At 36.3% G+C, this 15,157-nt stretch overlaps 1 protein-coding gene across 2 annotated transcripts; it reads left to right on the top strand.

Moving 5' to 3' along the window:
* Positions 1-4,369: 4,369 nt before the first annotated feature.
* Positions 4,370-14,874, top strand: atrip (ATR interacting protein). Of its 2 annotated transcripts, none has more exons than XM_028002837.1 (18): positions 4,370-4,664; positions 5,923-6,224; positions 6,556-6,638; positions 6,972-7,142; positions 7,226-7,338; positions 7,564-7,709; positions 7,831-7,932; positions 8,920-9,013; positions 9,371-9,535; positions 9,800-10,052; positions 10,147-10,191; positions 10,283-10,461; positions 12,709-12,845; positions 12,992-13,083; positions 13,350-13,433; positions 13,510-13,579; positions 13,671-13,862; positions 14,191-14,874. In XM_028002837.1, exons 2-18 carry the CDS (start codon positions 5,924-5,926, stop codon positions 14,262-14,264), a joined length of 2,301 nt encoding a protein of 766 aa, XP_027858638.1. In that variant the 5' UTR covers positions 4,370-4,664; position 5,923; the 3' UTR covers positions 14,265-14,874. The 2 variants fall into 2 exon arrangements, with proteins under 2 accessions (XP_027858638.1, XP_027858639.1); XM_028002838.1 differs by having other exon boundaries at positions 7,834-7,932.
* The last annotated feature ends 283 nt before the right edge of the window (positions 14,875-15,157 follow it).

Raw genomic sequence — 15,157 nt, forward strand, 5'->3', positions numbered from 1 at the left:
ACTTAGACAAGTTTATTCATCTGAGTTTTGAAATAAACTTAAAAGAGGATGCTCAGTCCCTATCTTAGGTATTTTCTTCAGACTTTCGTTTGTATCAATTCTCAAGTACAAGAAAAACAACACATTTTTTATAATGTAATAGTCCAAAAGACAGTACAAATGAAATTTAAAAAATGAACCTATACTGGTTGCAGTAGTGTGCACACTCTTTTTTTCGTTTTTTTTTTTTTTTTTTTTTTTTTTTTGCTCTAGTAACCTTTATTTGAAAGGAAAGTTGGTTTTCGGAGATGTAGTTCTGCATTCTGGCTTTGTTAGCCCTTTCATGCATGAATTATGATCCTTTGTGTCAGAATTTGTTTGCCATTTTTAAAAAAAAATTTCTTAAGGCATAAAAAAGGTAGGAAATTTTTTTTGTAAAAATAATTTTTAATTTATTTTTTATTTTTATGTGATCAATTGTAATTTTGTCCAAATACAAAGTTGTTATTTGAAAAATACATCAGTATTATTGTTCCTTAGGGGTTATCTGATGTCACAATATTTTTTTTACTTGCAAGAGTCGTCTACAGTAGAAGGAGGGACCGAGTCGGTTCTCATGCTTTTTTGTCTGTCGGCCATATTGTATTTAACAAAAATAATTTCTTGCATTTGCAGCTGATGGCCAGTAGTTGATGGTATATTTTATGATGCATTAATGTCCACTTCAGTGGTCTGTGTGCATTTATAACATAAAAATCCACAGGAAGCACAAGAAAATGGCTTTTAGATAGCTGTCCACTGTAGTGACCACTATGCATGAAAGTGTTAAACAAAAACTTGAATTTTTCTTCTGTTTATTAAGACTTGCACTCATTGTGAAGCTGAAAAAATACAGTCTGTCTTTATGGCCAGCATTCTGATAGAGCACTGAATGTTTGGGGGCAAAACTGTCTGGTGTTCTGTTCATGATTAAAGAAACTAATTTAATATCTTAGGAGGAAATTTGTGGATTAACACAAATTAAGAAAATATTCTAAATCTTCTCATCATATCCAAGGTACTCAACATTCAATGCTGCCCGGCTACTTTCTCCCGTGGCAATACCTTGCTTCTTTCTATCTAACAGATTACAACTTCAGTGTTGATTTAGTCAGCACATTCTCTTTCTAATTTGCCATCACATGTTGCTCCTTCATCTTGAAGTAGGTTTGAGTAAAAATGTCTAGTCAAAGTCCAGGCCTAACTACACCTAAGAGAATGTTGTAAGTGTGTAAATTGATGTTCACAGTTGCGCTTCACAAATTCTGTAGACGTTTGAGCATCACTGCAAAACAAAGGGAAAAATTTGCTCTCTAAATATTGGTCAATGGACAGAAAACTCAAAATATTATTCTTTTCTGGTTTTTATTTGAAAAGAAATTCAAACTAAGAATCATTTTCTTTTCTATCTCAAGTTATGCATTACTTTATGTTGGATACATAAAATCCCATTATAATGTGATACTTTTCTCTGCTGAAGAAAAGTATCGCAATGTTTCACTGTGGGGAGGGTGCATTCTTTGCCATTTTTAAGGGCACCTTTTCCCACATCCAGCAAGGATCCTCTGCAAGGATTGTGACAAACTGCCAGCACTTGCAGCGCTTGCTATGTCTTTCTTTGAAAAACCAGCTACTTATTGGCCATTTTAGAAATAGGAAAGATTTGGCCATTATTTATTTTTTTAATTGAATAATTAAAGATTTTATTTGCAGAAAAAAATTAAACAACTCTTTCCTACTATTTTATGATCATGTTCTACTCTGTGTGGGCCAATGAAATAGAATCCCCATAAAGTGCATTACAGTTTGTGACAAAAATAATAAAAAGTAAGAAAAATAGGTATAAAAAACTATTTTAAGGCACAATACTTGCCTAACTGCATAAATCTGAGAATAGATTTTACTCTGGTTGGTCTTCCCGATAAGCCACCTCATCTTCCTCCCCTCCACTTGGTTGATTTAGGAAGCCAACACTTGATTGATGTGTGAGTTTGATCTGTAGCTTTCGAACAGCTGGTACGAGAACATATTTTGCAAAGCATTCTTTGCTTTTAATGTCGACATGACAACAGACCACCTCCTGCCACAAAGTCATCTGTATGCCACTTGAACATAGTTTCATTTCATCTGGTTCACTCTAAATGACCTTGCTTTTTAACTGTTTGGTTGTCATGGTAACAAGCTTGCATAAAAAAAGAAGGGATTGTATGTGTTGCTTGTGAATTCACTGGAATGTCTTTTACTAGAGCAGCTCTCCTTTTTGTGGACCAAAGCTGAATACGAGTGTTAGTGGTGACACCGTGGACGGACAGATGGTGACAGTGATAATGGATGCATGTCTTACTGCTGATGAACGTGATGATGATGATGAAGCTGATGGGTGCATCTGGATGCTGTAGCTGAGCTCTGCCATTTTTGTACTAAAGTGCGGAGGCAGAAAGAAAGAGCGATGGAGAGTGAGCATGTGTGCTTTTCCCACTCTCTCACACACACGCGCGCGCACCCCTGCACCCCCACCCCACACACACACACACACACCCATACTGTAGAGCTTCAGCTGCGACACACAGACCTGTCCGTGGCTAAAAATGGAAAGCATACTTGCTGTTGCTGAGAAGCCACAAGATGGCTCAAAATGAGGCAAGTGTACATGCAGAGATTCATATTTGCATACATTCTGAAAGAATATCAGATATAAAAATTACAATATTAAAATATGTTTTAATCACTTTATCTTATCATCAAGCAGCAACAGTTAAACATCCTAAGGCACCTAATCTCGTGTAATTATAAAATGTTCCAGGGCATTTTAAAGAAGGGGTTCCATTGATACCCCTTCGATTGTTCAGTCTGTTCAATTGAATGTTTCATGTAACTAACAATTTAACCACATTATCAATGAATTGGAACATAATTAATTTGTCTTTTTTTCCCTAATCACATTTATCTATGTAAAACAGGGACAGGAAAAATAGTGAACAGATTCATAGTGTTTGTAAATACACTAGATTATAGCCCAAGTCTATTTGCTTGTCCCATGACTGGTTGGTGTTAGTATACAAAATAATATCACATCCTAGAAATATGACAAAAAATTCCTCTTTAAATATACACAGAGTTATGTAAAACATAAGGGAAAGAGAAAACACTGTGTTGTATCAGTGCCATCTTTTAGTTGGTGTGTTTTTTATGTTAGTGAGTCCATCTTTTATATTGGTGATAAACATATTCAGGACATGATACAGACTGTGAACTTCAGTATTTATAACTGTATATGACTCTCAGATTATCCAGGATTAGGTTTATCTGTGTAGGAGTTTCTTGGTGGCTCCAAACAACAGATGTATTTGATTTTTGACATTAAAGTAAGGAAATATTATTATTCATAGGGAAACCTTAAGATATAGATTTTATGACAGTTTCCTTTTTTCAAATTTGTTTCTTGCTTATCACATGTAACTGGATATAATGTCTAAGTTTTAGAACTAAGGTGTTCCAAAGTGCTGAATTGGTTTAGCTACAAATGAAAAATCAAGCATATACATCTTATGTATCTCATGTGTCTGTCTTAAATGTTTTAAATTGCATAAAGAATTCTAATTTTTAAAGTTGCTGTGCTATGGAGGTATCATAATAAGCACAAATGTGTCTTGTTAACTAGACAAGACCCCAGGTGTTTATTTTATTAACAAAATAGTCTTTGAGTAACCCCTTGTGAATTTTCTTTTCACTTACTGCTTGCCAGATTTTCAGAAGAGTAGCAAAAATATGTACTTATATAGAAGTATAACATATATAAATTGTTACAAATATTTCTTAAGTAAAATTAAAAAATAGCCATTGAAGAAATAACTCAAACAATGCTTAATTTTACTCAAGCAAGTGCAAAAAGTATGATGCAGTAAAACGACTCGTACAAGATTTCTTACATTTTCCCTTCAGTCTGAATTCATTATTTAGTCATGGTATTTTTTTATTCTGCTCTTCATTAAAACGAAATTAGTAATTTTCTCCAATTAAATCAGATGCTTTGATCAGTTGATCAGAACTTGAGTAGCCAATTTATCAAGTGCGTATTTTACTCTTACTTGAGTTATCTTTGGGATGACTACCTTTTACTTCTACTTGAGTAAAAATAGAGTGAAATAGTGTAACTCCAATTACAGCCAAATTTTTGTCGAATCTACCCACCTCTATTCTATTCTATTCTATTCTATTCTATTCGATTCGATTCGATTCGATTCTAGTCTAGTCTAGTCTATTCTATTCGCGTTTAGTACTTTTTGTCTTCAGTCGGGTCTTGTAGGACCAATGTAAGCGAATGAATGTCAATGATTGGTCAGGTTGTCCAAACTGTCTTGTGATTGGTTAGATTTGTGGAAGTATAGCAGCGGGTAGTACAATAACGTGATTTCATATTGTTTGTTTTAAGTTTTACTGTTTTAATAACTTATTTTAATATAGCTGTCTCTAGGAACAGCTGTAAAATCTGTGTCTGTATCTTTTTTGAATAAGGTGTTACAAGATAGCTGTATATTTTTGTGACAGAATTAGCTTGGCAGGCTAACTTCCCATTGGAACCACGATAGTTAGCATTAGCTTCCAAGGAGCTACAACAACAACAGTAGTAGCCTCACCGAGACCAGGTAACAACTCCATAACAAGCTCATACAACTTCTCACGATTTGGTAATTTCGCTTTTCTTTGACTTTTAAAAAAAAACTTAAAGCAAATGTAATTAAATCGCACAATAGCGAGCTGCTTCATTCTGATGTGACGTCGTTTTAGCTTAATGACGCCTCAAGACTTTTCTCTAGTTGATTGACAACCAATGTTAAGCAGCCAACAATAAGATATTAAATGTTTACCTTCAAGTTGAGCTGAGGTGCTTTGATTATGTTTGTAGGATAAATTTAATGTGTCAAATTTGACCGTACCACTTTATAGCTGGGGACATTCCACAACTGGGATCATTACTTTTTCTTAGTGAAATGATATGCTTTTCAGTACCTATGATGGGAAAATTTCAAACAATATTCATATCAAAACAGACAATTTTTTCTACTAGATCAGTAAAACAGTGTTTAAATCATAACATAATGATATCCTTTATGTTGTTCCAATTTTCATTGAAACATGTTATAAGTTGTAATGCAAGTTACAGAAACTGCTCAATTTAAAAAAAATTTTTTTAGATATTGCCATCTAACGTTGAACAAGGGAATTTTTTATTGATATTGATTTTTAATGGTTAGACTGAATGTCAGAAATTTGACGGGTCATTGTAATATTTGTCCTGCCAAAAGTTATTAATGTAGAATATTATATTTTTGCCATTAAGAAAACCACTTGATAAATGATACCTAGATACCAAAATACACTAACTTCGCATTCTTTTTCAAATGAAATGTTGTGGTTGTATATTTTATTGATGGAAATTCTTAAACTGTTAATTCTGTCAGAAAAAGTATGAACTACATGGCATGCTAAAATGATGAACATGACATGAGACTGCGCAGAGAGATTGTGTGTTTCCTAAAGAAAAAAGTTTAGAGAGATTGAGCAACATAAAAGTTTCATATTTCCTCTCTGATAGAGTTGGATGTATGCTGTAATTTATTTATTTCGAACCTGATAGTAGTATAATCATGCACAAGAACAATGACAGGAAAGCCCAGAAGAGTTTTCCTTTTTGCCTTCTATGACAAATTTCTGAATGTGTTTTTCTTTTTAGGGTTCAATTGAATGTTACATTTCTTTTGAAACGGTGCTTTAAACACTTTTACCTCTAATGGAAGTACCTTCCATTAGAGGTAAAGCAGCAAAGCAGACTAACGGATGCTGAAATTTTGGAGTCCCTAAAAATCAATTTGGTCATCCCATCTGCTCCTTTGCCCCTCACAGCATGAATTGTCCACCCACAAAACGCCTCAAAGGCCTTAACCAGGATGTTGTGACAGCAGTTGCATCTGATGACCCTTTTGGAGATGATGAGGAATTCACCCAGGATGACTTGGATGAAATAGACATCATCGCCTCACAGGCCTTCACTTCGGCAGTAGTAGCGTCCAAACCGAACGAGCCAGCGCTTGGGTCTACTTGGACATCCTCTCCAGGCCAAAACAAATTTGCAAAGGACCACAGCAAAGAGAACAAGTCTGGGATCTACCAAATAAATGCTGGGAAACACAGCAGAGAAAATCTTGGTGAGTTGAAGGAAGAAATAATTTGTATACTTAAATTAATATTACATGACTCAACTTGATAATTTAAATATGTAACTTCACCTGCCTTTTTAGTAGCTTGATTTCCTCTGATTTGACTTTATTCGTAAAAATGCATAAAAGATCTAATGGTAAGGTTTATGGAGGACAAATGAACCATTTGATTTTGTTATTATTGTAAAAATCATAGTTTAAATTATATTAAGGGATGCTAAGACCTCTCTGCTGAGAGGTGTCCAAGTCAATAAAGTTTAGTCTGTATAGTTTCTGTATTGCAGGAGTGTATAAAGCAGAGTTTTGTGTGTGTGTTCAGGTAACATGCAGCAGCAGCTTGGGTCAAACAGGGAAGACTCCTACAGACTCCTAGAGGCCCAGCATGCAGAGCTGAAGAGGAAGGTGAGACGAAGTGATTTTACAAAATGTCTCCATTCACAGGCATTTATGTCATTGTGCTACTTTGTTGAAACCCAAGCTATGTTTGTCCCATCTTCAGCAGCCTTCCTTTTTTGGCTTCCTTGTCTGTTGCTATAATATCTATGAAAATATTTTGTTTCCTATTTGTTTAATATGTGACAACGTATTCTTAAAATTATAACAAGTCTGAGTAAATATTTTATTTACATAGAGTAACAAAACTGTGTAACCTAGTAAAGTTAATTTGGATCAAATCTTAAGAATGTTTTGCATTTTACACTCCATATTTTTAAATGTGAGTTGGGTGTATGTTAGTTAAACGAGGTGAAAGAGGAGATTCTGTTGAAGAGCGGTGAGATCCGTGTCCTGAGAGACTCTCTGAAAGCAGCTCAGCAAGAAAAGGAAACTCAGAGACAGAACCAGGTTCTCCTGGAGACTCAGAGGCAGAGAGAGCAGAGCGACAGGGAGAAGGAGCTCAACAAGAAGGTGAGGATGTAGAGGTTATGGACACACGTATGTTCAGAGCTGATAATCGTTTAAAGCAACTCTGACATGTTTTGTATGCACAGGTTCTGTCTCTGCAGTCTGAGCTGCAGTTTAAAGAAGCAGAAATCAATGAGATGAAGACCAAACTTCTCAGTTCAGACAAAAACAAGACGGTCTCTCCTGTGGCTAGGACTAGGTAGGCATCTCCTATTTTAACACCATATTTTATAATGAAATGCTTCATGCTCTGTAGCTGCATATAGTTGTTTTTTTCTTGTTATTTTTTTCTCATCAGCCATATAATGACAGCTTTTTTTTATTTTTGAAACTCAATCTCCAAAGTTATAAGCAGTTCTTATTGACTATCATGACATATTAACAAATGAGTTTTCTGGTCACCCATAAATTTTATTTTTTTTAGTCCTAAAGTGCTCAGCGCACTCACCCAGATGTATCAGATGAGTGGCAGCTCCTCCTCCTCTCCAATAGGAAATGGTTTCATCACCAAGGAGACATTTGGAGCGCAGATTTCATCACGAGTGACGCCGGTAAAAACTCCAAGAGATGGTGAGTTACAAGATCTGTTGTCATGAAAATCCTGAAATAGCCAAACTTTTGTCTTATCCGTACTTACAATTGAGCTGTGTGTGTGTGGGGGTGTGTGCGTGTGTGTGTGTTTGTAATGCAGCAGCAGACAGAGGAGTATCCAAGAGCAGATCTGGTGATGGACAGGATATTTCTCATCCAGACCCGTTCCTGTCTGCCAGACATGCAAAGATGCAGCACAAAGGTTTGTTACATTGACTAGCTGCTTCTAAAGGACTCATGGCAGACTTATAATTTGTTGATATTTCATCTCACACACAGCTGTGCCACTTGTTTAGCAAGTGATGAGAAATTATAAGCATGTTTCACCTATGGGGATTATTGTAAATATATTTTAGTTCTGATAATATGCCAAGATAATTTGTTGTGCCTGATTAAACTTATAATTTAGGATGTCCTCATCTGTTTTTTTGTCCCTGATACCAGGACAACAAATACGCTACATAAGTATATGAAGAGTACTTATGTAACAATAGGCATAAGTACTCTACATATCATCAGTATTACTATTTTGTCTCACTTTACTCCTCAATCAGTGTCTTTTAGGACGCCGCAATCTAACTATCTGTGTTTTTCAACCGGGACAGATGTGATTGTGGCAGTCAGTTTCTCGGGAGAAAATAGAATATGCTGCTCCAACTCAAGGACAACTATGTTATGTTATGTTAGGTTAACTATAATATTCTCCTAAAATTTAAACTAAAGCAGGGAGATCTGTATAAAATAACACATTATGCTATTTAACACTAGGAGTACTAGGTTTTTTTGGAACAGAACAAACAGCCAAAAGATGACTGTGTTACATTTACAGATGCATCTTAAAAAACTGAAATGCCCATAACAATTTAAGTGATTCAGTTCAAAAACACATGTTTCCTATACATAAAAAATACAATTGCACACAGAGTGATTCATACTGTATTCAGATGTTTCTCCATGATGATCTAATGTAATATCCACATTTTCTGAAAAAAATTAATTGGGATTTTTATTAGCTATAAGCCATTATCATCAAAATGTTTGAAATATATTACTGTGTGTACGGAAACTTCACATTTTAAGTTGAATTGCTGAAACAAATAAACTTTTTGATCATTTTCAAATTAACTGAGATCTACCTGTATCACAAGAGTTCTTTTCATCCTGTTTGTTGTTCTGTTTTGTCCACTAGGAGGCATCCTGCTTGGGGTGCTGCTGCAGCAGCCATTGGTTCCTAGCAGCCTCGGTCTCACCCACCTGCTGTCGATGAGTGTGGCTGAATATAGGTGAACACCTTGACCAAGAACAAAGACTAGAACTTCCACAATTAATTTTTGTAGAAGGCTCAGATGGCAGGAGCTTCAGAGGGAAAACGACAGGATTAAATGTTTGATGTTCCAGAATTAGGAATACATGTGAATAGATTGCCAAAAATGACAATAGAAACTCAAGTTAAAGACCAATTCTATGAAAAAGCATCCTTGACTCTAAATAAACTCTAAGTATAGACTAAATAAAGATTTGAAGAAATATTGCATGTGATTTCATCTTTAGGCAACTTTGTCATAAGCAGAACCTGTTATAGTTTCTGAACATGTAATCTTCACTGATGATTTTTTGTTTTTATTTCGTTGTGGTTTCAGTCAGCTGTCCATCAGCCCTCAGCTCCACTCTGATCCCCTAGAGGGCGCCAGCGCCGTTGGAGCCAACAGAGCTCCTCTGAGTTTGGTTCAAAGCCTGGCTACGACCGGAGTCAACCTGCTGAGTCAGAGTCAAACGACCATCGCCGTCAGCAACAGAGACAACAGGTACTCTGACAGACTGAGACTTTTCTAAAAGCTTTACTAACTGTCCACATTGTGAAGCATCCAGAACCATAAATGATAACGTACCTAAAGTATTTTCTGGACAACAGAGTCCTCTTGTGGTCAAATGTTGTAACAGCAGTATTGAGATCACAACTGGTGCAACTCCAACTTTCTATGTAGTTATTCGTTTTAGCACCAGGCTTTATCTATAGTTATAAGTTGATATTGAGAATAAAATAAAATAGAAAAATCTGTTTTGTGTAGGTCGTGTCCTGGAGCGGTCTTCCTGCTTCCTCTGTTAGATCTTCATCTTTCTCAGCTCTGTTGCACTTTGGAGTCTCTTGGCTCCTCTTCCAGTGGATCAGACTCCACCACTGCCAGCTCAATCTCAGCAGGCCAAACAGAGTCTCCTGTACTGGGGAGACTGGATGAGGCTGGCATCACAGGTTTTAGAGTGGAGGACACTGGTTTGACAGCCCTCAAGCTTCTTTACCTACTTTTGGCTCAAAGTGATGAGGTGAGGAGATGAATGTATTTAAAGGTAGATTTGAGTTATTTATACTTCAAGACTTTTTGAATTTTTTTACGCTAATATTTATGTTCCCCTTTAGGTGGTAGAAGCGGTGTTGTTGAGGAAGAACCAGACTACAGGCAAGGTACAGGAAAATCTAAATTATGCAAAATTTTAACATATTTATACATCAGCTGCTTTTCTTTGATATAGACTTGTTTCTCATCTGTTTGTAGACTGATCGCTCTTTTGCACACATGGGCCTTTACTCCCAGAATGCCTTGCTGCAGTCATTGCTCCGGTTGTGTGACAGGCGTCTCAGTGGTAACAGTGCTCAGAAAGAGAAGCTCTTCCTTAACGCTTTGAAGACAATGTGTATCCTCATAAAACGGACACCTCCCACGCACTCTGACAGGTACATTTATGTCAGCTTTTTTATATTTAACCACAGTGCAGAGATTTAACCATAAGCATTAAACATTAGTCATAGTAAGATCTTAATTACACTTTACCTCATTGGAAATGACAACAGCATAGATTAGAAACAAGTGAAGTGTGACTGGTTATTTTTTCTATGTGACTGCAGGATACAGTTGAAATCTGTTGTCTGACATTAAATCAGATTAGACCTTGTATTCTTCATGGAAGTACCAGAATTATATTAAAACAAGTATGAAATAAACTGACTTTAAACATGAAATGTAGAAATGCAAAAACTGATTGCTTGGCTTTTTCTGATTCTTGAAAGTCCCTAATGGTTCTCCTTTAACTGGTTGAGTCGATATAAATAATGATGAAACATAAAAAGTAGTTAAAGAGGAAACTACTGGCGTTTACAAGATTCCTACACTGTCTTGAAAGTTTGAGGAAAGAAAGTAGAGTATCCATTTTTTTTTTGTATCTTTTTGTTAAAAAGTTGTATTGTGTTCACTGATTGGACTAAGAACAGATTTTTTCTTTTAGTTTTTGACTGAGCATTTAGGACAGATCAGGCTGAAAATAATCTGATTCTGACCACCAGCTGATTTCACAGTGCGTCATCTCAAACTACACAATATTCATTGCAAATATATTCAGAGGCGTGATAATTTTTTAATTTAGTAGATTTTTTATTTACGTACTAGACACCAGCTAATGTCACTCACTTTCAACTTCATACATATTTATTTCCTTTTCTGTGAACCTATATTTACAATGCTTCAATGGTAAAGGTAATTTTATTTATATAGCACATTTTCAGCAACAAGGCAATACAAAGTGCTTTACAGGATTTAAAAGGAAATACAAACCAAAAGAAAAAGCTAATAGTAAATAAACTAAATACTTTGGCCTCTAATTCCTTTTCTGGTTTGGAAGAATAGGAGTCTAAAAAGTAGTTGCTAAGGTAGTTTTTCTGGGTTCCAAATTCTAATTCCTGTTCTGGGTTGCTAAATAAGTGTAAGTAAGTAAGTATCTTCTGGACTTCTGGGATGCTAGATAAGTATAAGTATTCTCTGGAGTTTCTAAATTTGTAAAAGTAATGAGTACTCCACAGTTTCTAAGTAATAATAAAAACTAAATGTTTCTGTTCTGGAAATTTTTTTTCTGGATTCCAGGTTCATTCTAATTTCTTTTATGGGTTGCAATAATAGGAGTCTCTGCATCTAAATAGTGAGTACTCTACAGTTTCTAAAATATAAGCTAAAGAGTGACTGTTCTAATTCCTTTTCTGGGTTAAAAGTGAGTACTCCACAGTTTATAACAAAATAAAATAAAAAAGGAAAGGACACATTAGGGCACATGGCAACATTCAGACAAAACAAATGGCAAAACAAAATCATGAGTGAAGGCGGTGACATCACAGGGCCATGAAACCACGTTGCTCAGTCTCCCAGCAGAAGTCCGATAAAGATGTTGTTATCGAAGAATGTCATTGGGAGTGCTCAGCTCCACAGCTGCATGGATAACAGGAGGGGATGAGGTGGGAAGGAGCGTTATGTTTACATATCTTCAAGGAGATTGGAAATATGCAGCCCTTCCAAAGCAACACGGGGAAAGCCAATTCAGATACCGAATGTCTTAGGTCGGGTAGATTATAAATTTCAATCTTCCCTAAAGTCTCTCCAATACATCTCAGTTCGCAATTATCCAAATTAGTTTGGTCATTCCACTGAGCCGAAACTAGCAACTTCTCCAAGATCGATTCCATCCCGTTAATGAGTTTTAGAGTCTTCAGCTGGGCTGCGAGTCTCATCAAGACTCACATCCAACTTGCGTCTCTGTCCACACCAACAGTCTGAGTGTTCACTAGTTCGGCCGAGTCCGTCAGAAATTTGTCAATAAGCAAGGTATCCGGAAGCTCCAAACAGCAGAAATCCTGTTATCATGAATAAATCCAGGGTGTATCCCAACGGGTGTGTCTCCACAGGACAACAGGGCTCTCCTGTGCCCAGTCTTCTCGTCGAGAAAATCTGATCAATTGCATTGAGAGGCCGGTTGACCAGATCCATAATTTGTAGATTCGGAGGATGTGCAAAGAAAAGCTCCAAAAATATAGAAAAAGACAGGACAAAAACAGAGCAGGCATGGGCAGGGAGGGAGCAGAGGAAAAAAACATCCGCCTTCACCGAGAGCAAGAGAGGAATCAATGATGTATATGACTTCTTTTTTCCTTATATTTTAGGCTCCAGTGTGTGTTGCAGGTGGTATGTCTATGTTTAGCACAAGACACCAGGGTGCAGACGGTTTCAGAGTGTGTGTCTGTTCTCACAGCCATGTCTGACCATCCGACTCTGGCCAAGCAGCTCTGTTCCCAACACGGTGAGAAAAATTCTCTGACTTCAGCTCTGATATAATTTGATAGCACTTACGCACTCTGAAACCACTGCTTTTTATTTTGTTTTAAAAAAATCATATTTCTTGTTAAAAAGTTTATTTTTCTCTTTTTTTTCTCTCTTTTGCTGCAGATACTTGTATTTTTCTTAAGTTGTTCCATTTGATTCGGACCAGAGCAGATACGCTAGCTACACATGCCGATTGGATTTTGCTGGACCTGCAGGTAACATCAACTGATTTATTTTTCCTTATGAATGTGGGAAGTATTTAGCAGTAAATATCACGTTACTTAAAGTATACATATCATATAATTTTAGAAAATCAAAAATCATTGTTCTTTCCTTCAGTTTTTTTCTGACTCTTGTAAAAAAAATCTGCCATGTTTTCATCTGTGAATTGCATGCTCATCAAATTAACTATATAAGAACAGAGAGCGCTGGAAAAGTAAATAAATTTGGGATTCACTGTGTTTTCGCTGTTGCACTCCAGGTTGTGCGTTTGTTGAGCCGAGTGACTCAGAGAACAGAGAGCTGGACAAGCAGCAAGCCAAGCCCCTGCCAGTGTTACAGTGAGGTAGATCACTATCACCCTGACTTCTGTTTCTTGTTGAAAATTTTCTTTCCACACAATTTTCTCTGTTTCTTTACAGTTGGTTCAGGCGGTTGTAATCATTTTCCATCGTCAGTGGTTGGATATTCGCTCTCAAGAGCAGACCTCTGGTAAATTGGGGGAAAAAATAAGAAAGGGACTCTCTTAAACATGCAATTAATCCTGATTTAATGAATCCTGACTTTGTTTTTTCTCATTCAGCACCCAGCTCGTCTTGTTGGAGCGACCCAGACACATCACTTCTCAGAGAGTCTCTACTGCTTCTACATTGGCTGCTGCTGCATCACACGAGCTTCTCTGAAAGCTGCCGACCAGTGTTGCACATGTATGACCAGATGATCCCTGCTGTGCGTGAAACACTGAGCAAGATCTCTGATCTGAGTGACAGCGAAGGTACCTGTACACAAAACATGAATAATCTTCCATCTTTGAAGAAGAGTGTATCCTTAGATTGTTGGAGCACTCTAGCAGAAGTTGAATATTTGGTAGATCACTGGTTTCCCTCTTCATTAAATAACTAGAATGCATCTTATTAATGTACAAATTGATTTTTAGTAAACTAAGCATCAATTAATGTTTTTCTTTGGGTGATAGTCATTAAAAACACATCCAGTTATATTTAAAAATCCTCATATGACCAGTTTTTCATTGAGTCAGTCTTTGATCCACACAGCAAAGTAATGGTTGTTTGTGTTTTACCTGGATTGTTTCTGTTCGTCAGAGCTGGCCTTGGAGGAGATCTGCCGCTCTGATGGTGATGACACTGATGATATGGACACTGACACCGCCTCATAGCCTGCTGCTACTGCTGAAATATGAAGAACCGCTTACAGGCTGATCAAATAATTCAGAATAAGATCAGGTCAGAACAGAAACTTTCTGTTAAGTACTTATCTGATGTAAACAGAACAAAAATGATGGATCAGAGCTGAGCTTTGACAGAAGTATCAAACAGTGACGAAGGAATCATTTTGCTTTTTGATGGATTTAATAAAAAATTAGATGAATGAATCAAAGTTCTCAGTGAGCATTGTCAACGGTTTTCTATTTTACTTTAATAACCAGTCCTCACTAATTCCTGCACAATTTAATATTGTACAACTTTTAAAACTCTCCAAACAGAAAATTAAAATCTTTATTTGGGTGCTCTAAGGATGTCTTAAAGAATTTACTGACTCAAATACATTAATCAACTGCATATTTTCCTCTGAATTGCTGTCAGACTGTTTTTATTTATTCATTATCTCCCAGATAATGGAAAATGGGATGATGTCTGCAAACTCAAACATTTTTTCAAACTCAATTTTCTTTTATTTGTTTGGGTTTTTTTTATTGGGGGTGGGGAGAAGTGTAAAATGTTTTTGAAATCTTGCACATCCAGCAATAAAGTTGCTTGGTAACTTTTTCCCCTGAATGATCATTAAATTATTCAAGAAATTTAAGAAAATTGACAAACTTGTGATGAGGATATTGAGCTATTTTTAAAAGCCTTTCATAGTAACTAGCATTGCTTTACTGGTTTTATTTTTTTCAAATTGTAAATATTCCTACATTTCCTGGAGTCTTCCCAGTGGCTGCCACATCATTTATTAATGGAGATACTGTAGATTTAAGCTGCTATAATCATATTTGAGGAAGCTCTGTACTGTTCTTAAGTATTCTTAGTTATTACTGCAGTTAATCCAGAA

Source organism: Xiphophorus couchianus, chromosome 20 (assembly GCF_001444195.1).
Source record: "Xiphophorus couchianus chromosome 20, X_couchianus-1.0, whole genome shotgun sequence".
NCBI lineage: Eukaryota > Metazoa > Chordata > Actinopteri > Cyprinodontiformes > Poeciliidae > Xiphophorus > Xiphophorus couchianus.

Bases quoted from the DNA above. Each gene is read 5' to 3' on its own strand.
- atrip (XM_028002837.1), top strand. From the start codon at position 5,924: ATGAATTGTCCACCCACAAAACGCCTCAAAGGCCTTAACCAGGATGTT. The intron at 10,192-10,282 runs GTACAGGAAAAT...ATCTGTTTGTAG, and splicing joins AGAACCAGACTACAGGCAAG to ACTGATCGCTCTTTTGCACA. The intron at 12,846-12,991 runs GTGAGAAAAATT...CTTTTGCTGCAG, and splicing joins GCAGCTCTGTTCCCAACACG to ATACTTGTATTTTTCTTAAG.